The sequence below is a fragment of the Trifolium pratense genome, linkage group LG7, assembly GCF_020283565.1.
Source record: "Trifolium pratense cultivar HEN17-A07 linkage group LG7, ARS_RC_1.1, whole genome shotgun sequence".
NCBI classification, from domain to species: domain Eukaryota; kingdom Viridiplantae; phylum Streptophyta; class Magnoliopsida; order Fabales; family Fabaceae; genus Trifolium; species Trifolium pratense.
This window is the reverse complement of record NC_060065.1, coordinates 23,071,781-23,097,632: the sequence shown is the minus strand read 5'-3', so window position 1 is coordinate 23,097,632 and position 25,852 is coordinate 23,071,781. Positions and strand designations below refer to the sequence as shown.

At 33.3% G+C, this 25,852-nt stretch overlaps 5 protein-coding genes across 7 annotated transcripts; 2 read left to right on the top strand and 3 right to left on the bottom strand.

The window, feature by feature from the left end:
• Nucleotides 1-978: 978 nt before the first annotated feature.
• Nucleotides 979-20,263, bottom strand: LOC123895580. 3 transcript variants are annotated; one of them, XM_045946022.1, is made up of 6 exons: nucleotides 19,936-20,263; nucleotides 19,046-19,251; nucleotides 3,963-4,107; nucleotides 2,724-2,826; nucleotides 2,260-2,440; nucleotides 979-1,318 (listed from the first exon to the last, which is right to left on the bottom strand). In XM_045946022.1, exons 3-6 carry the CDS (start codon nucleotides 4,080-4,082, stop codon nucleotides 1,270-1,272), a joined length of 453 nt encoding a protein of 150 aa, XP_045801978.1. In that variant the 5' UTR covers nucleotides 4,083-4,107; nucleotides 19,046-19,251; nucleotides 19,936-20,263; the 3' UTR covers nucleotides 979-1,269. The 3 variants fall into 3 exon arrangements, with proteins under 3 accessions (XP_045801978.1, XP_045801976.1, XP_045801977.1); XM_045946020.1 differs by lacking the exons at nucleotides 19,046-19,251; nucleotides 19,936-20,263 and adding an exon at nucleotides 6,522-7,326; XM_045946021.1 differs by lacking the exons at nucleotides 19,046-19,251; nucleotides 19,936-20,263 and having other exon boundaries at nucleotides 3,963-5,792.
• On the top strand, nucleotides 16,145-16,735 carry LOC123896082. Its single transcript, XM_045946523.1, has one exon. The coding sequence runs from the start codon at nucleotides 16,145-16,147 to the stop codon at nucleotides 16,733-16,735; it is 591 nt and encodes a 196-aa protein (XP_045802479.1).
• LOC123896081 (protein MAIN-LIKE 1-like) lies at nucleotides 17,054-19,463 on the bottom strand. Its single transcript, XM_045946522.1, has 4 exons — nucleotides 19,424-19,463; nucleotides 19,046-19,251; nucleotides 18,045-18,722; nucleotides 17,054-17,773 (listed from the first exon to the last, which is right to left on the bottom strand). The coding sequence occupies exons 1-4, from the start codon at nucleotides 19,461-19,463 to the stop codon at nucleotides 17,054-17,056; spliced, it is 1,644 nt and encodes a 547-aa protein (XP_045802478.1).
• LOC123895577 (protein PLASTID REDOX INSENSITIVE 2, chloroplastic-like) lies at nucleotides 19,907-22,734 on the top strand. Its single transcript, XM_045946016.1, has 2 exons — nucleotides 19,907-20,356; nucleotides 22,432-22,734. The coding sequence occupies exons 1-2, from the start codon at nucleotides 19,964-19,966 to the stop codon at nucleotides 22,615-22,617; spliced, it is 579 nt and encodes a 192-aa protein (XP_045801972.1). The 5' UTR covers nucleotides 19,907-19,963; the 3' UTR covers nucleotides 22,618-22,734.
• LOC123895579 lies at nucleotides 22,702-24,136 on the bottom strand. The gene is made up of 3 exons (XM_045946019.1): nucleotides 23,704-24,136; nucleotides 23,152-23,288; nucleotides 22,702-23,059 (listed from the first exon to the last, which is right to left on the bottom strand). Exons 1-3 carry the CDS (start codon nucleotides 23,978-23,980, stop codon nucleotides 22,949-22,951), a joined length of 525 nt encoding a protein of 174 aa, XP_045801975.1. The 5' UTR covers nucleotides 23,981-24,136; the 3' UTR covers nucleotides 22,702-22,948.
• Between the last annotated feature and the right edge of the window lie 1,716 nt (nucleotides 24,137-25,852).

The window sequence follows — 25,852 nt, the reverse complement described above, 5'->3', positions numbered from 1 at the left end:
TACATCTGGCTTAGACGGAGCCGCCACAGGTAGGTCGACATCAAGTTGTGGATCGCCAGACTTGCACAAGACAATTTTTTTTATCCTAGTTGAAGTCTCTTCACCTCCCTTTTCGGACACAACTTCCTCATCCTCAGAACTCGAGTCATCAGTAGATGGGTTGTTGCGGTTGTCATCGCCGTTTCTGTTGTTGTTATTGTTTTTATTGTTGTTGCAGTTTCGGTTGTTGTTAGCGACGTCGTCCCCCTTAGTCGTCAATGCCGTCAACTTATCCGACAGAACTTTGACCATTATAGCTAAATCGGCAAGGTCTGCCCTCGTCACCATGGTTGATCACGTTAGGAAAAGAACAGGAGAAACCTGCTCTGATACCAACTGACGCAGTACGGAAGCGTGAAGGAAAAGCAAGCGTTAATCCTATTAGATAAAGGTTCTGGAATCCACCAGATTTCCGGAATCCACCAGAAAGAGTAACTAATCTAGAATCCACTAGACTTCCGGAATCCACCAGAAGGAGTAATTTGGAATCCACCAAATTCGAGAAAAATCTCTGTATTTTTATTCAATCAAAAAGTTGCCTTCAAGGCTACAATAATTTAGTTTATATAGGAGTGAAAAATAAAATTAACAAATCTCCTAAAAGATTGTAAAAATAAAAACAACAAACCTAGCTAAATAAAAATTACAAATCTACCTAAAATATAAAAATAACTAACCTAGGTGAAATATAAAAATAAGAAATCAACCTAAAATATAATAAAACTAAATCTAACTAAAATAATAATATACAGAAGAAATCCTCCTACATCATCTTGGCACCCATCTAAAGAAAATTGTTTCGTTCTTAATGTTGATGGGAGTTGTCTCGGTGTGTCGGGCAGGGCTGGTACAGGTGGGTTAATTCTTGTTAATTCTTGTAAGCAACATCTTTCTAAATTCGATCAACATATTTATACTCAAACTATTTCTGTCATGCAATGCAAGTAGCAAAATAAATTGTCATTAAAACAAAACATTATCTATACATTCTTACAAAAAAAAAAAAAAAAAACTCCTATTGAAACATTGCAAAATTTCATCTTTTTCCACTAAATTTGTTCTCACATTTGTGTACAATCATGCATGAAATCTTTAATGCTAAGCAAATTATAAAAAAATTACTGCATGTGTATTAGCCAATAAGTACACCCAAAATCAATGTTTTCCCGGCAAAATTGAAGACACTTCAATAAGGAGGATTTAGAGGTCCTCCATGAAGAGCAAAATCATTTATTCTATGCTTCTAACTTTCTGCTTCTTTCTTTTGGAAGTTGGTGAACTGTATAAAAAAATAAATAAAAATATTACAAAAAGTGCATGTGGAAAGATGCATAAAGTGAGGAAATTAGTATACAGCATACCAAAGAGCCATAATTTAAGGAGATGGTAATAGTTAAGGTCGCGCGAATTCTTAAAATTTAGATTGAGTCTAACTCAACCCTACAAAATTGATTTATACGGTGAGAGATACCTCCCACTTACAAACCCATTTTCATCTCATAATAACTCATTCAATGTAGGACTCTTTCATGCCCAAGATTGTACATCTAGAGCGTGACCCGATAGCAGGTGACACAATGAATGTTGGGTAGACTGATACTATCTTAGAATTTGGGTTCGACCTAACTCAACTTGAGGTATACCACCCACTTATAAACAGCTTGTAAAGAAATGTATCATCCACCGAGGTACAGCCAACAAACCCCTCGCTTAGGACTGAACTTTTGGAGTGCGACCCAGTAATAGGTGGCCCAACAGATCTTGGAAGCTCTAATCGGGTCACTCAAGTCACACTCCACGTGTTCAATCTTGAACATGAGAGAGTAGGTATTGATAGTATCACGTTGGAATATATGGCCTGAAAAAAATGTTTATAAGTTGGGATTTTGTAGGGTTGAGCTAACTCCACCTAAATTTTAAGACAAATAAACCTAAAAACTCATTAGCTTTGTTCTCTTCTGTTTATATAGTTCTAGTGGAAATTTCTTTGAATTTGTTTATTATTAAATTCAAGTTCTTTGTTAACGTGCTTCATCTTCTACAGCTGCTCAAGGGAAAAATATATCATATGCTTTGTATCCATTTGTAATAAAGCTCAAGCTCTCTACCATACTCCATATACCATAGCTATCTTTGGACAATAATTTGCACACTTAATCAGACAATAATCATTTATTCAGTTCATTCCCACAAACATTACAGTTTGGTAGAGGTAGGTACCTTCTTAGAATTGGTTGTATATCTGCACCAACAGTTGTGCTTAGCTCTTCAATAGTTGCGGAAACCTCATTATTACAGTTAAGTATGTTGCACGCATCTAAGAAAGTCGTAGACTCCATCGTATCTGGTATAGTTGATGTGTCTTTCAACTCAGCTTTGAGATTTTCCATCAAAACAAATGCTGCATAAATAAAGGTTCTTATAACGTTAGAGAATTCAACTATTGAAATAGTTCTACTAATCAATAATACCTAGAAGCTACTATTTCAAGAACTGGATTGACTTTTCCAAGCACATGGTAGTAAGAAATTCAATTAATTGTAAATAGTACAGCAATAATCAATCAAATCCAATTCTAAATCTCAACAATTCAAATTATAGGAACATTACACACATATTGCAAAACTAAGGAACATTACACATCTGAATATTTTTAAAAGGCAAGCATACGACATACGACATACCAATAGCTCGAATTGTCTTAAGGTCAAATCTATCAGCCAAGTTTTTACATCCTATCCTTTCTGCTCGCTGTGTGATCAACAATTTCAAGCTAATCAGAAAGTCCTGCAAAGGTTTCAAGTTTTGAATATCACAAATTTACATGAAAAATCACTAAGGCAAAGCTGAACACTAAAATTCATCAAACACAGATAGCACAGTTACCCATGTCTGGTAAGATCAACTTCAGACTAGATTTGCACGTATAACCTGGTCAGAGCCACATGCACTATTACCCACAAAGTTTTGATGAACTGGTTATTAATTACTTATTTGTTATTAGCATGTTGGTTTCCAATTCTTACACATTCTTAAAAAATGAAGTTTTATAAAAGAGAGAACAGAGATATTAGGTAGGGGAGTAGGGGACAATATCTAAACAAATATAAAAAATAGAACAAAAATGCACAATCAAAACAAGCTACACGGTGAAGAACACACACACACCCAAATATTCAGCCAACACACGAAAGAACTTATCCCAAAGTGTAACTGCTTCCCAAATATCACAAGAATGTTATATAAAGAGGACTTTAACAGTTAAAACTCTCAATTTCCTTCATCACTTTTGGATTACTATCATAAAAGAAGGAAATCTACACGGTGTTCTTGGATTTCTTGTTTGGGCTCATCATATGGGGAGATTTTATTCTCATCCCTTTTGAACATTCACCAACTATATCCCCTGAAACCAGTTCCTCTAAAATGAAAAGCTAGAGTCTATCAATCACCAATGAATAAGTCAATTCATAAGTATGTTGAATCAACAATTCATTCCTTGACTTTCTCACTTCACTCACACTACTCACGTTAGAGGAGCCAGATTCCTATCCTCTTTAATTATTATTGTTCTCTTATGAATGAATAAAAAATTGCATATAGTGTGATTTATTTAATATAACGTTAGGTATTTTATGAGAATAAATGTGACATAAAACTTTTTACTAGAGGCCTCAAAGCTTAGCCTAGTGACTAGAAATATCCATGTTTTAAAAACCAAATTGGACTATTGAACCGTAAACCAACCTTGTCTACAGACTACCGTTCAATAATTTGAGCATTTCAATTGCACTTTCAACCCAATTTGAATTGTTTAAACCAGTTGAACCAGGACCCTAAGGTCTCATCGGTTTAATGATAAGTTCATTTTTTAAAAGATTGACAAATACTAAAAAGATAGAAAGAATACATAATAAACTTACCATCTCAGATTCTGAAAGGGAGCAAACCCAAGCGACATCTTGAACCCTAGTCTCGGGGTTGATTTTATCCAACTCAACTGGCCTCTCCAATCTCTTCTTCGTGTTTCTAACGTTCTTCATGGGATCAAGTCAATCACCGTAAGAGCTGAACATTTGTTAACAATTGTATTCAAAATAAACAAATGTTAGTTAGTAATAAAAGAAAAAAAATTTGGGCCACACATAGCCCAGTCTTCTGAAACCCTAAGATGGCGGAGAATGGTTACATTGCGACCGGAGAACGCAAAGTGCACACATTGATACAGAGTACCAAATCAACAAGTGAGCAACATTGAAGATATAGCAATGGAGGATCATATATCTCATAATAAAAACATGTAAAGAAAGGATTACCTTTTCAAAAAGATTCCTTAACTAATAAACACAACTGATAAATAACCAAACATTGTTAACATAATTTTGAAAAACTTTCATGTATCAATATGTTGATTACCTTACAATATTCCTTAGTTCAAAAATCAAAAAATCAAAAGATCAAACTACCATACTCATCATAATTCCTAAACCATATTCATAAATCCATTTGATAGAAAAATACCCAAAAAATCAAAACTTTCTTTAAAAAATAAAATGTTAAATTTATTATCCAACATAGTGTAGTGAGGCAATATGATCAATTTCACATATGGCATTAGTTTCTTACACACCAAAGTATCTTTTCTGTTTAACAAACAGAAGAATAAAACTGCTAAGGTTAAACAATGAAACCACGCAGCGACAGACACACCAAAGAACAAAACTCCAAAACATGGTAAAGATGAAATCACAAATTAGCAATTAAAAAAGAAGAAAAACTGAGCGATTAACAAAATGGCCTTGAATTTCGTTTCCCTTTTAGGTTTTGCCCCTTTTCTGTCCGACCTGAGCAATTGAGCCGTCGCTGAGACTTAAATTTGTACCAAAAAAAATAAATTTGTAGTCACAAATGAAAGGCATTGAATGAAAATCAAATTGCTCATATTCATTCTAAGATTCATACTTTTTTTTTTTTGAAACGGCATTATATATATATAGGGTTATATTGACTCCAAGAGTAACTTTAAAGAGTTACTCCACATCCCCACCCTTGATTTTGTTTAAATCTAATGAACTAAAATTAATTCTCATTAATAATGATGGACTTCATCTTCCCCAATTATTTCTCATCACATTTATGATTTTTTTTTTTGTTGACAGTTTTATAGTTTCCTTTTATTATACTCAATATTCATTCTTTCCTTAATCATATTTTTTATACCACAATTAATAATTGTTAAAATAAGAAAAGAAGAAGCAATATCCACGTATTCTTTTGAATCTCATGTGCATTGTGCAAGAATGATTTCTTAACCATGAAAGTAAAAAGAATGTGTCAAGTGACAATATTACATCTCTCTATAAATAACAAGTTGAATTTGTTGATTTTTTTAACAGAATGAATTTGTTGATGATTTTATATAGGGACATGTAAACATTATCAAGAATGTCAAGTGTCATTCCTTAAGATTAATTCTAATCTTATATATGCTAAACCTAACCCTAAAGAAGAATATGTCAAGAACCTTTGTCTTCTACTTCCTGACGATTTTGATCTAGGGACCTATGTTGTTCCTTAATTGATAGAATAAAAGAAAAGGAAAGTATTAATTTTGACAAAGAGGGAATCATAATGTTGTGAAGAATAATTAGGGAAGATGAGGTCTATGAGTCTATGATTATTATTAAGAATTAAATTTAGTCCATTAGATCTAAACAAAATCAAGGGTGGGGATGTGGAGTAACTCTTTAAAGTTACTCTTGGAGTCAATATAACCCTCCTCGTATATATATATATATATATATATATATATATATATATATATATATATATATATATATATATATATATATATATATATATATATATATATATATATATATTAAGAAAACCAAACAATAAATATAAGATACACTTAAGGTGGGGAAAAGTTACACTGAAAATACAAAAGATAAAAACAAGGCAAATTAGCCAACTAAAAATAAACTCCAAATACATACAGACCCAATGCTAATATAACCAAAACAAGAAAATTCTAAGATTCATACTAAAAGCTTAGAAGCTCAAACGGATCTGATTTGATTGTTTCATACTAAAAGCTTAACTTAAAACATTATTGTGGTTATAACAATGTGAATCCTAAGAACAAGTCAAGAAAATTCTAAAAACAAATTCATAGGTAGAATTAACATTGGTTTTAGTAACCATCAGTTCTTAGGCAATAAAGTAACCATGATAACCACTGCATTAACATTTCCACTGCAGTTCTAACATTAATCAGTATAAATTTCCTGATACTAACAGAACAGTTACACAAAACAGAACAATTAGGAATCTAAACCAGGGAATGCACCAAAAAATGTACTTAAATCAAAACAAAACATATATATAAAATTAGGAATCTAAATCCCTAATATCAAACCTTAATTGCTAATACACGTTCAGCAGACAACATTGTGTAAGAGAATCACAATAAGGCATACCTTTAGGTTGCGTGCGGCGGAGATTAGCGGCTGAGAAGAAGGGTTTTCGTGGGATTGAAGAAGAAGGGTTTTCGCGTGAGAAGACAAAGGGTTTTCTGCGTGATTGAATTTTTTTGCGTGATTGAAGAAGAACGTGAGAAGAAGAAGAAAGAAACAAGGGTTTCTGCGTGTTTAGAGTGCCAAAATAGTAAAATATGTAACTAAAAATAAAAAAATAAAAGTCCAATATGAGATAAACTTATAAAATAGTTTGATAAACTCAAAAAGTAAAAATAGTAAAAAATGTAAACCAATAATAATTTGACAAAAAAAAATGATATAAACTTGTAAAATAGTTAGATAAACACAAAACGTATAAATAGTAAACACAAAAAATAGTTTTGAAGGAAAAAAAAAAGAGATAAATAGGTTGATAGCAAACACAGAGACTGAGGAAAAATAATAGTTTCTTTAGCTAGATAAATATGTTAAACAGATCTAAAACAACACAAACCAGAGGATGTAAGCAGGTCCAAAGCAACACAAACAAAATGAAGCTAAAAAGAGAATGTTTAAGAAGGTGATTGTTGATCATAATAAGGAAACACAAACAAAAGTTGTAGTATAATAAAAAAATTGCATGAATGAATGTAAAAAGTAATTTTTTTTCTTTAGATCTGATAGCAGTGTTTCTTGTAAAAGAAGAAGAATATGATTATTTTTTTAATCCAAAACAAAACAAAGGTACAAGACAAGATGTTGCCCCTTCTTTTTTGGTTTCTTTCACCGAGAGAGAATTGTTTTTCTTGATATGAAATGAGATTTTGGAATAATAAGAAAGAAGGAAAAGAGAAAGTAAAAAGAGGTTTTATGGTTTCTTGTGCAAACAAATATAACAGAGATGTGACATGCAAATACAACGAATTAAAGACTGTTTTTCTTGGTATGAAATGAGATTCTGGAAGAATAAGAAAGAAGAAAAAGAGAAAGTAAAAAGAGGTTTTATGGTTTATTGTGCAAACAAATATAGCAGATATGTGACATGCAAATACAACGAATTAAAGACTGTTTTTCTTGGTATGAAATGAGATTCTGGAAGAATAAGAAAGAAGGAAAAGAGAAAGTAAAAAGAGGTTTTATGGTTTTTTATGCAAACAAATATAGCAGAGATGTGACATGCAAATACAACGAATTAAAGACTGTTTTTCTTGGTATGAAATGAGATTCTGAAAGAATAAGAAAGAAGGAAAAGAGAAAGTAAAAAGAAGTTTTATGTTTTCTTGTGCAAACAAATATATTAGATATGTGACGTACAAATACATAAGATTAAAGACTATTCAGTGTACTCTTCCACTTCTTTCCCGGTTTCATTCAGAAATTTGGAGAACTTAAGATTTTATAAGTCAATGAGACACTTGGCAGCTAAAGTTTCCCGGTTACATTCAAAAAAATTTACAAGTCAATGAGACACTTGACAACTAAAGTTTCCTGGTTTCATTCAAAAATTTGGAGAACTCAAGATTTTACGAGTCAACGAGACACTTGACAGCTAAAGAAAGGTTAGGGCAATATTGACTTTTTAAAAAGGTTTAATTAGTATTTTGGTCCCTTAAAGATATTTTAGGTTTCACAATGGTCCTTAAAGAAAAAAAGGTCTGGATTGGTACCTTAAAGACACATCAGTTTCTCAATTGGTCCTTTCTGTCATTTTTTTACAAAAAACGTTAGTTTTAGTTGACTGAATTGTGGATGTCATTAAGTGTAAGTGGTCCACCAAAAACCTTATTAATTTTTAAAATTTTAACCATTGAGATTTTTTGTTATATTTGAAGTTAAAATTTAACGGAAAAGATCAATATGACAAACATATATTTCTTTAAGGGACCAATCCGGGTCTTTTTTTCTTTAAGGGACCAATCCAGACATTTTTTTCTTTAAATGACCATTGTGAAACCTAAAATGTCTTTAAGGGACCAATAGACTAATTAAGCCTTTTAAAAACATGTTTTTCTTAGATTAACCGTATAGATTAGTATAGAGGCTTTTCTCAAAAAAAAAAAAAAAAGATTAGTATAGAGGCTGAAAAATTGATTAAATGATTAATGGTTGATAGTGAGACATAGAGCAATCGAAGAAGCTTATTTTCAACGCCAACCAACCCATCTTCCATTCTCTACCCATTCATCTTCATAATCTACATCCCATTCTCAGGTCAGCTATCCTCTTCTTTTTTTCATCTTTTCGTTGGAAATTTCCACATTCCTCATTGTTCCATTCCAATTGTAAATCCAAATTTCTTGATCTTATAATGTTAAAGATATAGTTAGTTAGTAATTAGGAGGATTAGTTAGTAGTTTGTTGATGCCTATATATAGGCTTTGATGTAATCTTTTAGTTTCACTTTTCTCATTTGTAATATTTTTCCTTCATCAATATTATACACTTTTGACCTATTTTCTCTCCTTCTCCCATGGATGCCTTGTTTCTTAAGTATCAGAGCAAATTTGGTATCCACCTTAAAGAAATTTTCCTTTCCATTTTCTCGAGAAAATTCAATTTTCTCATATCTCTTTATTTTCTTTCTCCCAATTTCTTTCACAGATTCAATTTCCCCTATCCGTTTATTTCACCGATTCATCATCTTCTTCAATTTCGTTTTCGATTGCATTCTTGATATTGCTTCGCTCATATCTGTGTGATGTTTGCAGATTGATTCATTCTTGTTCATCATTTTGTGCTAGCTTTCCCAATTTCTAGGGTTCAGATTGGAATTCTTTGGCTATGCCTGTTTCAATTTCTTGTTCGAGGCAGTTACAAATTATAGGTTTTACAATTCGATTTCAATTCCTTGATTTGACTTCGAATCACCGTTTCTGTTTCATTCTTAGACTCTGTTTTTCCTTCACTTGATCGGAATCATCTTCTTCAAGTTCCGATCCCGATTTTGTTTCGAACTGACATTCATCTACTGTTGATTCTTGATAGTGACAAAGTCACAAATTTTTGTTGCTATATATGTTACTTCTGAAATTTGAACGGGTTTGGAGGATCGTCGTTTTGGCTCTGTGAGTTGGTGCAGAGAATTGTTGATTCATTGCTCTATCGTATCTGCTGTGTTATCTCTGAAGATGGATTTCCATGGTTATGCTTTTGGTTCTTCCTTTTCTTTGGATTTGAAGCTTAATTGCAACGAATTTGAGTTGATTTCTGCAATTGAAGAAACTTTTGAAGATTCCATATATGTATAATTTGAGTTGATTTTGTTGAAGGTTAGACTGTTTGATTTGAAAGATTTATGGTGCATTTTCGGATCTTGAGTTTTAGATTGAAACTCTATTTTGTTCATTTTAAAGTTTTGGAAGTTTCTATTCGATTTTACCCCTAAGCCATGATTTGTTGGATGGTTTCATAGTGTGATTCTCTAACTCTGTTGCTTCATATTGATATTGGAAAATGGAACATTAATTTGGAGCTGATTTCGTTAGTCAGTATATGCTCCGGAAGACTCTGTAGTTTTGTTAAATAGGGAAGTGATTACATTCATGGAGGCAAGTGAAAACTTTTGTTTGTAATTGATAGTAGTTGGTTTTTGCTTTTCTTCCTTCGGATTGTATTTCCCTGATGGTGCTGTTTGTGGCTTCTAGTGCTATTGTCCTTGCTAGAATTAATTGGTAATTCACATTATTGGTAATTGATGGGCTGCAAGTTGCACAATGTATGTGTGTATTCCTGCACCATATTAGTGGTTTGATACTTCTCTGTGCAAGAATGGTTTATAGGTTCAAGGCTTATGTAAAAGTTTATGAGTGCACTTTGTGTTGAGAGTGTCTCCATTCATATTGCTTCTTGGTCTCAGTTTGCATCACTTCATACTAGATGGTCTTTGATTTTTTTGTGAAACATTTAAAGCTCTCAAATCATTTATTGTTGCCACACTACAGAGGAGTTGTTACCAATTGGAAGTAATATGAAGCTCCATGTTTCTCTCTTTTTTCTGGGAGCAGTGCCAATTGGACTGTTCATTATGGATGTTTCATGCTAGTTTTTTTCTCTTATCGTGAAGATTGAAGACCGGTTTGAGTTCTTTGATCTACTCTTTGTTTCCTTGGTAGTGATTCGCCTTATTATTGGCTTTGCTGGATTTCTGCCGTACCTTGAGCAAGTTATCTTTGCTTGCTTTGTCGAGTGGTTAGTTGGTTTTTGATGTGCTATCTCATCTTGAGCACAACATTGGTATTGATGCTTTACTCTCTAGCCATCAACCATGCTACTTGATCTTTCTCCTTGATTTGTTGGTCCTTAGATGAGCTAATTACCTTTAGCACAACTTGAGTATTGATGCTTCACTTTATAGACATCGGACCTCTTTTGACATTCTCTTTTTTGCTTCTGTCATGAGTGTTTGGTACTTTTGATGGTTAAGCTTTGTGCCTTAATTGGCTTTGTTGATTTGCTTCTGCCTATTATGGTGGTTAAGCGTTGATTTGTTGCTTCCTCCGAGTCGTTTAGCCTTGAGTTGTGGCTTCTACTTGATGGTTAAGCATTTGCCCTTAGTTGGCTTTGATGGGTTGTGTTTCTTCCTTGTGATGGTTAAGCACAACTAGTTGTATTTGAGATTTTGAGTTGTCCTTTTAGCCGATGTATTCCGGCGAATCTCATTGTATTTTCCTTTATTTTGATGTACTTTTGTATTAGTTATCTCAAGCTAGAAGTGTAGTTGTGAACACGTTCTAGCTTGCGGGAGGCTTTGATGTAATCTTTTACTTTCACTTTTCTCATTTGTAATATTTTTCCTTCATCAATATTATACACTTTTGACCTATTTTCTCTCTTCCCATGGATGCCATGTTTCTTAACATAGTAGGTACTTATTTTTCCCTATTAAACTAAATAATTCATTATAGAAAAAAAAAAAAAATTCATTTCTAGATAGAAGTAGTAAAGTTGTGATTTTGGATATTGATCTCAGATCTTAGATCTCGGTTTGATATCTCCGTCAGCATCAAAATCAAAATCAAAACCTATATTTTTACGGTTTTTTATTTTGTGGTGTTTAATATCTCATAGTTTTATTTTGTGGTGTGTTTAATATCTTATAGCGCGTTGGATAAATCAATTGGATGGCTGTAAATGGTGCAGCAGAGGCAGCTGACGATCCGGATGGCTCTTTTTTATTATTGTTTCTTTAACAGCGGCACAAAGAAGACATGTTTTGGCGTTGAAAATAGCTTCTTTAAAAGCGGCGAATGCAGCAGCTGTTAAAAGAAGCTTATTTTCAACATCAAAACCGATCTTATCTCATTTGATCGACACCAGCTAAATCATGATATTCATTGATGGCCTTCCATTCTCTACCCATTCATCTTCAACATCCACTTCTCATTCTCAGGTTACCTCTTTCTTCCTCTTTTCGTCTTCCCTTTCCACATTCCAATTGCAAATCCAAATTTCCATTTTTATTATGTACTTGTTTTTCCCTATTAAAATAAATCATCCATGATAACAAATAATATTCGATTTTATGTTGCTATTTGCTATTTTAAATTGAAAGGAATATTAGTATATCACAAAATGAGTAAGCCGGTGGGATGGTTAGCTCAACTGGTTAAGCTAGTTGACCTAAGGGTTAAGGAGCAGGAGGTTTAGGGTTCAAGTCTTGGCAAAGGAGAAAACAACTAACGTAACATTCTAATACTAACAACTAACATTGCTTATATAAAAATAAAAAAACAAAACAAAATGAGTAAGCACAATAGAAATGCTGACAAATCCCCAAAGGGAGAAGTAACCAAGTACAAAAACTAACTGCAGTTTCTGCAACCTATACTAGGTTTGTTTGGCAAAACATTATAGGCTTATAGCTACTTATAGCGTTTTTTATAAGCGAATTCAAGTAACTTATAGCTTATCATTTTTTCTCTCAATTTTACCCTTTTGTCTTCATTGAAAAGGAAAAAATTTCATATTTATAAGCTGGTTCAACAATTAATTTCATCATACACTACAAATTCAATCAGCTAGCTTATCAACTATCTGCCATAAGCTATTTGCTACTTTTTTTTTTTTACCAAACTACATTTTTGTTGACCATTTTTATATATGTATTCAATTAGGGTATTCTAGCAATTAGGGTATTCTACACAATTAGGTTCCGGTGGAAGAGAAAGAGAAACAGATGCTCTACAACCTTTTTTTGGGGAGAAAAATTGAAAACAAAATGCCAATAATTACGAAAGTTGTCATTAATGAAAACGGTGTGTTCTCCGTGTGTTTTCTATCTCATTTTTGCAATAGTGAAAAAACTGAAAACCAAAATTAAAAACCAAAACATGTAAAACCTGTTCTAGTTTTTTAGATTTAAAAACAAGAAAATTGAAAACAGTTTTTAAAAATTGTTTTTAAAAACAACCTTCCCAAACAGATTTTTTCTTTTTTAAGTTTTGAAAACTAAAAAAGTGTTTTCAAGAAGTGTTTCAAACTGGGCCTTAGTTAAAGAGTGTTGTATCCCAATATAGAAATTTTGTATTTAATGATGTAAAAAATTTAATGCTAAAAAGTAAGAATGCACAAGTTTTAACAAATAATTTCTACATTTGTTTCTTTAATATAAACTCTAGTGGCACATCTTAACATTCTCCTTTTTGTATTGGAAATTAATTATCTTGTATATCAATACACCTTACAAAGTCGAACTAACCAAAATCCTGTAGATGGTCTTAGAATGCTCTGTGCATGATATGTGTTCCCTTCCCTTTTCATTCGCTGGTGATTCTTCCTTTTGGGTGTGTTTTGTTGGTTTTTAACTTGTTTTGTAGAAACGGAGGTAGAAGGATGTGTTGGGGGGGGGGGGATGTGCGTGAATGTTTGTCCGCTGTGTGTTTGCTTTTCGGTTTTCCTCTATATAAGCTGACTTACCTCTTTGTTGTTTCACTTGTTTCGTTCTTCCTGAGCTTGTTTGGATTTTTTTTCTTTTGCAGGGTTTGATTTTGATTCTCTGTTTCATTTCAAGGTTTGAACTTGTTTCTTGTTTTATTTGTTATTCTATTGTGTATATTGTTTCTTTTTCTTCTAACAATGGAGTTATTTTGGGAACTGTATAAAGGTATGTATGCATTTTCATTGATTTAAATCAAAATTTGATTCAACCCTTTGTTTAGTTACATGTTGTATTGTATTTTATATTTGTGAACTCAAGGTGTTTGTGTTTTTGTCACAGTACATGACTTGGAAGAGTTATCGCAAGTGAGTCTTTAGTTTTATATATTTAATTTATGTGTTTTTACTTTTGTGTTATATTATTGTTTTGATTGTTGTTTTCAAATTTTTAGGTTTATACTCTATAGAGTTTCAAAATTGTCATCAAATGTTGAATGCATATACAAGGAGTAAATATTGCTTCATGTTTGGTTCTAGCTTTCTAACGTTCATTTTTCCTTTTTGCAGAACAGGTTTGATTTTCTGTATTGGTATTATGATGATTAGTTTTAGCTTGATGCATATTCACATGCCTCTTGTGACCTTAAATCTAGTTCCAAAAGAGGATTATTTTTTTAGGTTACCAAGCTCTGGTCTTGTTTATTTCAAAGTTAGAATTATGGTTTCTGGAGACGAGATATTGAACAACGAACGAGCAAGCGCTACCTTGCCTCACCCTGAGATGAGAGGGTATCATTTTGGCTACACCACCGCTTCAACTATTCAAAACTACCACCGTTCACCAGGGATGGATGCACAGCCAATCAATTGGGGGCAGCTGCCCCCACTACTCTTTTACAAATATCTTGTTTAGCTTAGTATTGGATACACTTTAACTCTTTACCTTCATAGAAAAAAACTATCTTACCCCGTATTAAGTATAAATTTAGATTAAGATAAGAGTTTTTCTCCTATGCATTTTGTGAACAATCAATATTGTATTTGATTATATTTAATTTAACTAACTATCTAGTTCTCTGTCACACACATATACTTTATAGTGTTAAAAATAAAATAAAATAAAATAAAAAAATTCTGCTTGCCCTTTAAAAATATGAAAATTTGTAGAAAACAATTATAATTTGTAAGATGTCTTAATTAATTTATTTATTTTTTGTTAATCCTCCAATTTTTAGGGGAAGGGGTTTTGGTCAGGTAGAAATAAGTAAAGTCTATCTAAAAATTCTTCTTAGGGTGTCTTTGGTAACACAAATAAGCTAACTTATAGTTTATTCTATGAGCTTATAAGCTTGTTTCAAAAAATTAGAGGTGTTTGATAACAAGCGTTTTTTACTAGCTTATAGCTTTTTTCCAGATGCTATTTTAAGTAGCGTTTGAGCTTATAGCTTATAGCTTTTTACACTTTATTCCATTTTTACCCTTTAATTTAATAACTACTCACTCTAAAAAATAAACTATCCACTATCAATTATGTCATTTTATATTTATTAACCACTTCAAAAACTAATTTTACCAAACACTTTAATTTCAATTAGCTAGCTTTTCAGCTATCAGCTATAATCTAGCTTTTCAGCTATCAGCTAGCTTATAGCTTATTTTTACCAAACAGACCCTTAGTATCAAACACAGATTTTTTCAAACAAATCGTGTTTAAGGAGCTAATTAGCCATTTTAGCTTAATCACAAATGTCTTAAATTTTTTAATATACAATTATATAATTTTTGTAGTATGTCATTGTTTTTTTTATAAACAATGTTAGTTGTTAGTATTATAATGTTATGTTAGTTTTTTCTTCCTTGTCAGGATTTGCATCATGGACCTCATGCTTTTTAACTCTTAGTTCAATTAGCTTAACTAGTTGAGTTACCCATCTCTGTAGTATCTCATTGTTGGTTAATAATAATACATTACTTGATTCAAAAAAAAAAAATAATGGCATTACTTTTTTTTTTAACAAATAATGACATTACTTTATCACTTATAAATTCATTTAATTTTTCTAAAAAATATTTATTATATATTTGGACCCTATTAGTCAAAATTTCTGGATCCGTCCAGGCCGTTCACCTAATTTCTGGATCCGTCCATTCCGTTCACCACTATCGACTGCTGCAACAACAACTAGAAATTTTTTTTTTCTACCCCAACAATCTTCTATCTACCCCAACATTTTTTCTAATATTCCCATTATACCCTTATCAAATTTAAATATATTTTATTATTTTTTCACTTTGTTAGTTTGTAACTTTTTGGGTAGACTGTTTGCACCCATCACCCAGTGTTCCGGTACGTTTTTTTTTCAGGTTTGTCGAATTTACCGGAACTCTTTTTCAAAGTGTTCCGGTTTGTTAAATTTCCAGTTTATTACCGGAACACTTTTCAAAATCGTTCTGGTATTACAATTTTCCAGAAACGGTTGTGTCTATACCGGAACACTTATAAAAGTGTTCCGGTACACAAAAGGTGTTCTGGTATACAACAAAGCGTTCCGGTATACATAAACGTGTTTTGTTGTTTACCGGAACACTTTTCAAAGTATTCCGGTATACAACAAAGTGTTCCGGTATACAAAAAGTGTTCCGGTAATTACATGCGTGTTCCGGTGTGTTGAACAAGTTGTAAAAAGTGTTCCGGTACATTAAAAGTGTTCCGGTATAGCATAGCAGTTTAATTAATTTTATTTTTCTTTATTTTTTTTTAAACAGATATGGCTCAAATCGGCAATACAAGTCAAATATTAGTAGATACTACAGATGTTTTTACAACTGATCAAAAATTTGCTACACCGGATGCTGTTCTCACATGGGCTCGAGATGTTGGAGATGCCAACAAAGTCAGTATTATCATTACTCGGTCAGATAAAAAGAACGGAATAAGAGGTAGAAATGACAAGTTGGTTTTAGGTTGTGATAAAGGTGGAAAATATGACTCTTCACAAAGTTCCACGACAACTGCATCGAAAAAATGTAACTGTCCATTTAAAATTAGAGCTGCACCTTCAACAGATGGTTCAGGATGGAAAGTTCAGGTTATTCATGGAGTTCACAACCACGGGCTACCTGACCAATATCATGGTCATCCTCGCAAGGCACGTTTAACCGCTGATGAAAACAAACGTGTTCAAGATTTGACAAAGCGTAAAGTAGCACCAAGACACATTGTTTTAGATTTGAAAGATCAAAATCCAGAGTCTGTTGTTGATGACACACTTGTATATAGGAAAAGACACATGATGCAAATACAGGAAAGAGGCTCCAGAACAGAGCTGCAACACTTGCTGCAGTTGTTAGATGATTGATGCAAAATATGTCAGCTGGAATAGAAGAAAAGATGATGGCTCCGATGTTTTGAGTGATATTTTTTGGGCGCATCCAGATTCAATCAAGTTGTTGAAATTGTTTCCCATTGTTTTGGTTATGGACTGCACATACAAAACTAATAAATATAGACAGCCACTGCTTGAAATTACTGGCATAACATCAACTAACATGACATTTGCTATTGGATTTGCCTACATGAAATCTGAGAAGACGACCAATTATCATTGGGCGTTAGGTAAGTTGAAGGAATTAATTACTAAGCAAGATATATTTCCTAGAGTAATTTTGACTGATAGTCATGGATGTTCACCACGAGCCACATCCAGTGCAAGAAAAAGATCTTCAAATCCCTCTTCATCTCTGTCGACATCTAACCGCGACACAAACCTCTCCAACGCGGAACCAATCATACCTCTCCATCTTCGTTCGCGTTGGAGGTCATCTTCTGCTGGAGCTGGTGCATCTTCTTCTATCGGATCATCTTGTGCTGCCATATAATGTGGAACTGGTTGTGCTCCATGTGGTCCATCAACAGGGCGACATACTATAGGATGTGATACCATATAGTACCACAACAAGTAATCAGCTGCAGCCTCAGCAGCATATGTCGCTGGACGTGTCGGCTGAACAATCCGATCAACAGCGATGTCATAACCGATCCAGTCACTATCAATAACATCAATGGCAGGAGCTGGAGGTGGTGGTATATACTGAACATAGCCAAACTGCCTAATACATCTCTCAGGCAAGTAACGAACTACAGTGCAGCCACGCAGATATCCACTATACATACTCACCAGGTCAAAAGGAAGTGCAGCTCTATGGTCTTGAAACGGACGCCATATCACGTCATCCGGGGTCAATGCATCCAGTACTGGTCGATAAGTAGGAAGCTTCACATTCCCTTGCCTATACCTCCACCGCCTAGCTCGAGGTAAACTCGCACCAGGAATATCACAGTCAAGACCAGACTCAGCCCGCCTTCCAAGGGTAGGAAAATACTCGTGAATCCAACACTGTTACAACCAAAAATTTCATTATTTCAATAAGCTGAAAAATAATAATGCATCACTTTTTACGGACAGTTACATATATCAGCAACACACATAACATACTCATGTTGTTTAGATTCTTATCATGTTAGTCTTTCGATGATAAATTGATAACAGTTTCAGTAAAATGATTAGAACAAGTAATTGTATAATTTGAAAAAAATATATCATATAATTTGAAAATAAGTTTGTTGTTTTTTGAGAAAATGCATCAAATTTAAAGGATATTAAATACCTGTAAAAGTGTCGCATACCCAGCGAGCCCCTTTGTGGTAAAGATAGAAGCATCATTCAAGGTATCATATAATTCAACCAACGCAATTGCACCCCAAGCAAATCTACCACATGTAGACAAAACCCTAAACATCGGTAGATATTTTGCATCCACGCGTGTAAAACTCTTGTCAGTGCAAATGGTACAGCCGACCAACAACAACAAATACGACCTAGCAGCACAATCATAATTCTCAACTTCACACTGCCTTATGTAGTTATCAAATAGCCATTGTTGAGAAAAATATCCACCTCGCTGCTTTCTTGTCTCTCTGGCCGCACACTGAAGATTGACACCCAACAACTCAGCTGCAAGTGCCGCAGCTTCTTCCTCTGTGAACGATGACGGTGTGTAAAAGTCACCCCTAATCGGAATATGCAACAAACAGGTAACATCATCTAGTGTAATTGTCATTTCACCGAATGACATGTGAAATGACGATGTCTCAGGGTGCCATCTCTCAACAAATGCGGATATAAGATTCGGATCGACCTTGTTCAAACTGGTCCGCTCAAGTGATCTCAACCCAGATGCAGTCATCCAACCTTCAACATATCGTGGATGTTGATCAGGAACCCATTCGGCCAATTTGCCACCGAGAGATGCTATCTTTAATTCAATTCTTGGTCCACGACGTTCCTACATTATATGAAAAGGATTGTAAATAAGTTTATCACAATTACAACTTTTTTGGTCATATTATGGGTGACAGAAACCAGAGAATAGCGTAGTAATTAAGTAAACAAAACAAAACAAATGCAATCAGGCAGCAAGTAAGTGAACAAAACAAATGCAATAGCTATTTATAAATAATACTAGGTTACGAGTGTTACCAAAACATTAAGTGAATTTTTTCATAATTTTTGACCTGAGATTCTTTCCCAAACATTGATCATAAGATACATCCTACTGCTATACATTTCATTGAACTTTAACTAAAACTATAAATAAAAATTGATTACCTCGCCAAACCATACATGACGAGCAACGTGCTCATGATACCGTGTCAGAAGACTAGTATCAATCGGTCCTCCAGGCCACACCACAGGTTGCACCACAGGTGGCACCTCCGGCACAAGCTCCTCCTCCGCCTGGCGCCGTAGAAACTCTTCATGTCCGAGATCTTCGGAACGCCTAATTCTACCATCGCGTCCTCTGATACGCGCCACTGATAAAAAAAACAACATTCATTAATAAAAAAATGCAAATACAGTTAAAAAATGCATACCGGAACACTTGGGTTTGAGTATTCCGGTATGCAAACATTAACAAGCGAAACAGATGAGAAATTTTAATACCGGAACACTTTTTTTCAAGTGTTCCGGTATGAATATTCATACCGGAATACATAAACGAAAGTGTTCCGGTATGAATATTCATACCGGAACACTTGAAAAAAGAGTTCCGGTATGAGGTATGAATATTCATACCGTTCCGGTATGAATATTCATACAGGAACACTTGAAAAAAGTGTTCCGGTATGAATATTCATACCGGAACACTTGAAAAAAGAGTTCCGGTTTGTTTTTCGTACTTACTCTCTCAAATTCCTCTTTCACAACACCGGAACACTTTTTTTAAATGTGAGTGGAAAATGATTTTTTTTTTTTACGGTTTTACTTTATATAGGAGGGCATTTTCGTCATTAAAAAATTTGTGTTGGGGTAGATGGAAGATTGTTGGGGTAGAAAAAAAAAATTTCCAACAACTACCACTCTGATTTTAATTTTTAAAACTCAAAACAAAAACCATTTAACTTAATATATTACCAATATATAGAAAAAAAGAAAAAACATCAAACTTTTAAAAATTTCATAATAGAAAACAAAAACAAATTTCAGAAAAACATTACATTGAAGATCATCCAAAGTTGTGCACCAATGTTGCTCTTCACTTCCTCTTTCTTATGTACACCTTCTTCTTCTTCTTCTTCTTCTTCTTCTTCTTCTATCCCAACGGTTACTCTTTCTCCTACAAACTCATTATCTTCTAATGTTCTTAACCTACGCATACCCTGCTTTATCCTGCGCCACTATTTCCAATGCCCGCATTCTTCTGCTTCTTCTTCGCTCTTTACGAAACCCATTTCCAGAACCACTCTCACGTGCGTTCTCGGACATTCACTCACCAACCAGCACGTGTACCCTGACCCAAGTCCCGAATTTGCAGAATTTGAGACGCACAAGTTCAAAGTTGAGCTCTTTCAGAAGCTTTCTGACGATGTAGATGAGTTTGGTAATGAACTTGATGCGGTTATTCACGTTTGTGCTCAGGTTAATGTCCTTTTTTTTTACTCAAGAACAAAACTTTATGTTAATTGCGTTTGGGGGTTTGTTTCAAAATTTCACCTAGTTGAGAGTTTTGAGTTTTTATTTTATTTTTTATTTAATATACTTTGTATGCTAGGTGTTTGAGAAAATACTTGAACCAAATATGTGATTGATTCTTTGAAAATATTACTAGAAAATGAGTTAAGTATGCTGTTAGTCGCTACAATTATCTCAAATTTTGTTTTTAGTTCTAATAATTCTCGTTCCGTCCAACAGAGTCGAGTCTAATAGAAGAGGCTAGTCGCTGATGATGTGGGAAATCGACATTCAAATTCCGGTTAGAAGAGGTGTTCATATTTACTGTCTGATAGGATCTCCAATAGGATTACATCCAATGTAGGGAGCCTATAAGAAAAATATGGATTGATAGACCAAAAACAAAAAAGTGTAAATATTATAGGTACTACTCGAATATATTTAATTCGATATGATAGACCAAAAACAAAAGTGTCAATATTATAGGTACTACTCAAATATATTTAATTCAATATGATTGAATTACGTAGGACATGTGTGCAACTTTGTTGTTTTCTGTTTGGTCCATTCAAAGATATTGGTTATATGATTCAACATTGTAGAGTCAATGATTGAGTTCTTAGATTTTCTAATAGATTTGATTGTGAGAGTTCTAAAATAAAAGTTGTTTACAGCTTTACTCATTCAAATACGGCTGAAACCTAGTCTTTCACATTAAAGTCTGCTCTGTTCATTTTCATAGTAGTTGTGATGTCAATATCTTGTGATGTTTATACATTTACCTTCATAAGTTTTTGTTGAAAGTAGTGTCATTGTTAAACTATATTTCATGCCTTATCAATACATTTAATGCCATGGTTTTGGTAAACTATATTTCAGGACCTTATAGATACACAAAAGTCAAATTAGATTTAATTGCATGTTGATGTTGAGTATGGCATGGCTCATGTTCACTGCATTGTATTATGTAACCCTAAGAATTAAAGTACAGAATTGAATAAACTACAACAGCCACTCAGTTGACAATTTGACTCAGCATTCATCTGCTTCTTCCTGTGTTCCTCCTCATCTTTCTCTGTAGTTTGTACAATAGAAAAGGTCCTCAATGTCCTTATGGCTGAGACAATGATCTAATTGAGGTTGATTCGAATAAAAGGGTTAAAATGAATATAAATTGCGTTTTGAAGCACTATTTTTTTTTCTTATTTTTTTGCCGAAATGGCACCGAATGAGTCACCATCTCAGTTGCGAGGGCAAACAATACTATGAGTTTCTACTTATAAGGAGTGTCATCGGATGTTGTTGGAGTTTTAGACCATTTTCATGCATTGATCATCCATAGATCATATCATATGAGACACTTCCCCACCCTAGAAGTCGCCTCTATTTCCCTTTGAATCTAATTATCTTTTCCATCAAAGAATTATACTGTGTTTGTCATCTGTGGACTAACAATGAAGTTGAAAGATATGCACATAATACTTTGATAATACTTTTTGTGTTTGTAACCATTAAATGATACTACCATTTGATAACAGCACTGGTTTAATGAGTTTCATAAGAATTCACCTTGCTTGCCGATTAATGTTAAGGGCATTGTTGATTATTGATATGTCAAGTCTGTGCTAGTTCTTATCGGATACTTGCACATTTATAATATGACTTAATAGGTTACTTGTTTGTTTCAAGAGAATGGACTGGTTTTATGTTTCTTCTTTATTTTGTTGTTTTACATGCAAGTAAAATATGTATTATGTTGTATCTGTGATTTGATCTCCAGTTACTAATGATGAATGTTTCCCAAGTAATTTTCAGAGTATTATGGTTCCAAACTCTTCGATTCGTGTAGATAAGTGTCAAGTTTGTTTATAATGGATTGGCGGTGAGTTTGACAGAATTACGGTGTTCCACGGTGATTTGGAAAAAAATATACTTCGGAGCTTCAACAAAATCAAAGTACCACTGTAGTTTTGTCAAACTCATCATAATTTCAAGCATATTTAATTTCACTTTGAACTAATTTCAAACATATTTAATTTCAGATATTTAGCGAGTTTTTACACAAGGAGTATGGAGGTCCGGGTACATTGTTGGTGACGCCGTTCACGGATATGTTGGTTGCTTTAAAGAAGAAGAAATTACCTGGAGCACCTTTGGCTGCCAGAGCATCACTATTATGGGCACAAAATCATGTAGATGAAGATTGGGAAGTTTGGAACTCAAAATGACTTGTATTTTCACATTTTTCTCTCTTTTTTACAATGTAAAGATTTATCATATGCTTGTAACATTCTGTATCCTTAAAAGTATAATAACAATAAAAAAAAAATCTCAGTTCAATTAAATTTTGATTTTTTTTTTCTTTTTGGTTATCTATACAAACATGTTGTAACTGAACATGGTGATTGTAATGGAAGAGAAGTATATGAAATTTTTTAACCTCAGTTGAACTTCCTTGACTATGCATGTATCAGGAATTCAACAGAGGGGAATCGAACACGAAAGAGGAAATTGAATGATGTTATGAGCCACAACACATTTAAGAGCTTATATCACCAGTCAATTGGAAAACTCTGAGATGCTTTGTAACGAAGGGCGCCACGATTTTAGTCTCAGTGCAGCAGGATTTGTTGATCCTACCTTTAGCCTCCGTCTATCGGCTCTCATTGCCTGAAATTTGTTATGTAGTTATAGCATCAATTCTCATTAACCAAAACAGAAAAGCCAAAAATGACTGGTGAAGATGAGTAACAGAACCAAACCTGATACATCTTTCCTGTGTCCAACATCCCTTCATTCTCACAAGCTGAATTTTCCTTTTCCAGCTCCACCATTTCCACACCTTCCACTGTTTTTCCATGTGTCCTCCTCTTCTTTACTCTCAATACCCTCTCAACCTCTTCAAACCAAAAAAAAAAAAAACAGAAAACTGTTTTTTCAGAAACATAATGAAGTATTGTTAAATAGCAGCTATATCAGCGCTACTTCCTCCGATCCTTTTAGAAATATAGACCAGATACATTAATTTTTCAATGAATCTAAAAAGGTGAAATGTCTCTTATAAAAAAAACTGAAAGGAGTGTAACATAGCAGAAATAACAACTATAGTGATACTATAACACTATTTCATAGTAGAATTACACCTGGTATTTTTCACGATCTGTGATTGACAACACCGAAAACATAAAGAAGAAGAAGAAGAAGAAGAAGAAGAAGAAGAAGAAGAAGAAGAAGAAGAAGAAGAAGAAGAAGGAAAAAAAAAAACACAATGGGAAAACAAACACAAATCCTTCAAAAGGAAAAAAGTAACTAACCTTGAGTTGTGATGAGCCTATAAGCATGGCCTAAAGTGAGAGTGTCTTCAGGCTTAAGCAACTTAACACGAGTGAAAAGCACAGCCTTATTCACCTCATTATTATTACTATTATGCCCTTCTTGTTCTTGAGGCAATGGCATGATCAATGACACATAATGACCAGGATTTGCCCTCATGACATAACTTGCACTTACTGACCAATACAATCTCTCTATCTTCCCACTTGGATGCTGAATCACTAGTGCTGCAGCATCTATAGCTTGACAATTTCCCATCTCAGACACTTTCACAAACTCAACCAAAATATGAATGAAATTGTACTATAATGAAAAATGTGTATATTTTCTTTTGTACTAGCTAGCACCCTATAGGGCCTTCCTTTTGTAAGAACTTCTCAACAAACTTATGGTTGTTATGAAAGTCAATTGATTGGGGACCGTGTGCTAATAATACTACTAATAATAATTATTATTGTCAAATCTAGTAAAATAATGTAACAAGCTATGTGATATTTTGTTTGTATATTTTTATTTTATTATTTTATTATATGTTTGAGATGATGACTAATCAGAACCGGCAGGGGCCTATGAAGATGGTGCAAGTGCCACGTGGAGAGATGAGAAAGCTAATATCATTGGAAGCATTCAGTGGCCAATGTTGAGGGGGTCAAGGATTTTTAGATTAGATGTAAGGTAAGGGATGGATTTGTATTATTATGATAAAATAATAATAATAATAATAATAATAATAATATTTTGTTTACAAAAGACAAAATTATCACCAGTTTAAAGAATGTGAGTTTACTAATATTAATTAAAAATAATATTTTTCTGTTAACAAAAGACAAATTATCACCAGTTTAAAGAATGTGGGTTTATAATATTATTTTTTGGTGGAAACTGGCCCGTTGAGAAGGACACAGACTTTTTTTTTTGAAATAGAAGGACACTGACTTATTCTCTATTATTAAGTACGGTAATTAGATTAAATCTTATATACATATTCTTTAAAAAATAAATTAAGACATTGAATTCAAGTTATTAATGAGCGCCTCCTAAGACGATTCGTTTAGAAGAATCAAAGTTTAATTCCTAGTGAAACGGTTATTTGTTCAAATTTTATTTAGTTTAGGCCGAAGTCTGAGTCTCATTTTCCAGAACACTTAATTTGAACGGATACGGGACAAAAACAACTCTTTCGAGTAGATATTTTCAAATGTTACAATTCTGTTTTATTTTCAAATTATACTTTAGTGCCTCTTCTTCTGTGTTCAACGTCAAATTTAAATGTCAAAAATTTATGGATTTAATTGATATGCACCGACGGTGTAAAATAATTTTACACTGTCAATCAATACCAACCATGTTTTGCGCCACATTACCCCACTTCCCCCCACTTTCTTGACATGACATGACAAAATGATAGCTATTTATTAAACGATCGTGTAAAACTATTTTACAGCATTAGTCATTAAACTCAAAATTTATTATACTTTAGTGCACCCATCAACATATAAAACTTATTCAAAAGTAATCTTCCAATTTTCTATCAACATATATAACCTGTAGAACAACATTTGTCTCTAGTGGCAAATATTTTTGTTGAGGGGGTCAAGGATTATTAGATTTAAGAACAGGCCGTGGGGTTTTATTGCAGTCTGCTGATTGAGGTCAAAACTGATCATTGTATAATAATTAATAATTAATCAGATTGAGAACTTGCATGGAGTAACCTTCCAATTTACCTAGCTAAGCTCATTTTATGTATTTTCTAGAATAACAATATAGCTTGGTTTCAAATCTCTCAAATCAGTTTCAAATATCAAAATGAAAATTCAAGCTCCCTTAAAACAGCCTATGGGGCATTCATGTACTCCTTCCGGCCTTAATTATAAGTAAAAATTTATTTTTCAAATTCATTGAATAACTAGGCAAAATTACACTGAAGGTCCTTTATCTTATTTATTTGTAACACTTTGGTCCTTTATCTTTTTTTGGTAACGTTTAAGTCTTTTATCTTTTGTACTACGCACATATAGGTCTTTTTTTTTTGTTTTTTATTAAAAAAAGACTGATGTGGCAGGCACATAGGAATATTTAATTTTTTTAATTTTATTAAAATTATAAAATCCATGTATGTTCATCATC

Excerpts from the sequence above, each read along its gene's own strand:
- LOC123895580 (XM_045946022.1), bottom strand. The coding sequence starts at position 4,082 with ATGAAGAACGTTAGAAACACGAAGAAGAGATTGGAGAGGCCAGTTGAG. Across the intron at positions 2,827-3,962 it reads CCCTTTCAGAATCTGAGATG|GACTTTCTGATTAGCTTGAA; the intron begins GTAAGTTTATTA and ends AAACCTTTGCAG. Across the intron at positions 1,319-2,259 it reads ATACAACCAATTCTAAGAAG|TTCACCAACTTCCAAAAGAA; the intron begins GTACCTACCTCT and ends TTTTTTATACAG.
- LOC123896081 (XM_045946522.1), bottom strand. The coding sequence starts at position 19,463 with ATGAATATTCATACCGGAACACTTTCGTTTATGTATTCCG. Across the intron at positions 19,252-19,423 it reads ACTTTCGTTTATGTATTCCG|TGGCGCGTATCAGAGGACGC; the intron begins GTATGAATATTC and ends TTTTTTTATCAG. Across the intron at positions 18,723-19,045 it reads GTCATGTATGGTTTGGCGAG|GAACGTCGTGGACCAAGAAT; the intron begins GTAATCAATTTT and ends CATATAATGTAG.
- LOC123895577 (XM_045946016.1), top strand. The coding sequence starts at position 19,964 with ATGTTGCTCTTCACTTCCTCTTTCTTATGTACACCTTCTTCTTCTTCT. Across the intron at positions 20,357-22,431 it reads TTATTCACGTTTGTGCTCAG|ATATTTAGCGAGTTTTTACA; the intron begins GTTAATGTCCTT and ends ATTTAATTTCAG.
- LOC123895579 (XM_045946019.1), bottom strand. The coding sequence starts at position 23,980 with ATGGGAAATTGTCAAGCTATAGATGCTGCAGCACTAGTGATTCAGCAT. Across the intron at positions 23,289-23,703 it reads TAGGCTCATCACAACTCAAG|AGGTTGAGAGGGTATTGAGA; the intron begins GTTAGTTACTTT and ends TTTGGTTTGAAG. Across the intron at positions 23,060-23,151 it reads ACACAGGAAAGATGTATCAG|GCAATGAGAGCCGATAGACG; the intron begins GTTTGGTTCTGT and ends AACAAATTTCAG.
- LOC123896082 (XM_045946523.1), top strand. The coding sequence starts at position 16,145 with ATGGCTCAAATCGGCAATACAAGTCAAATATTAGTAGATACTACAGAT.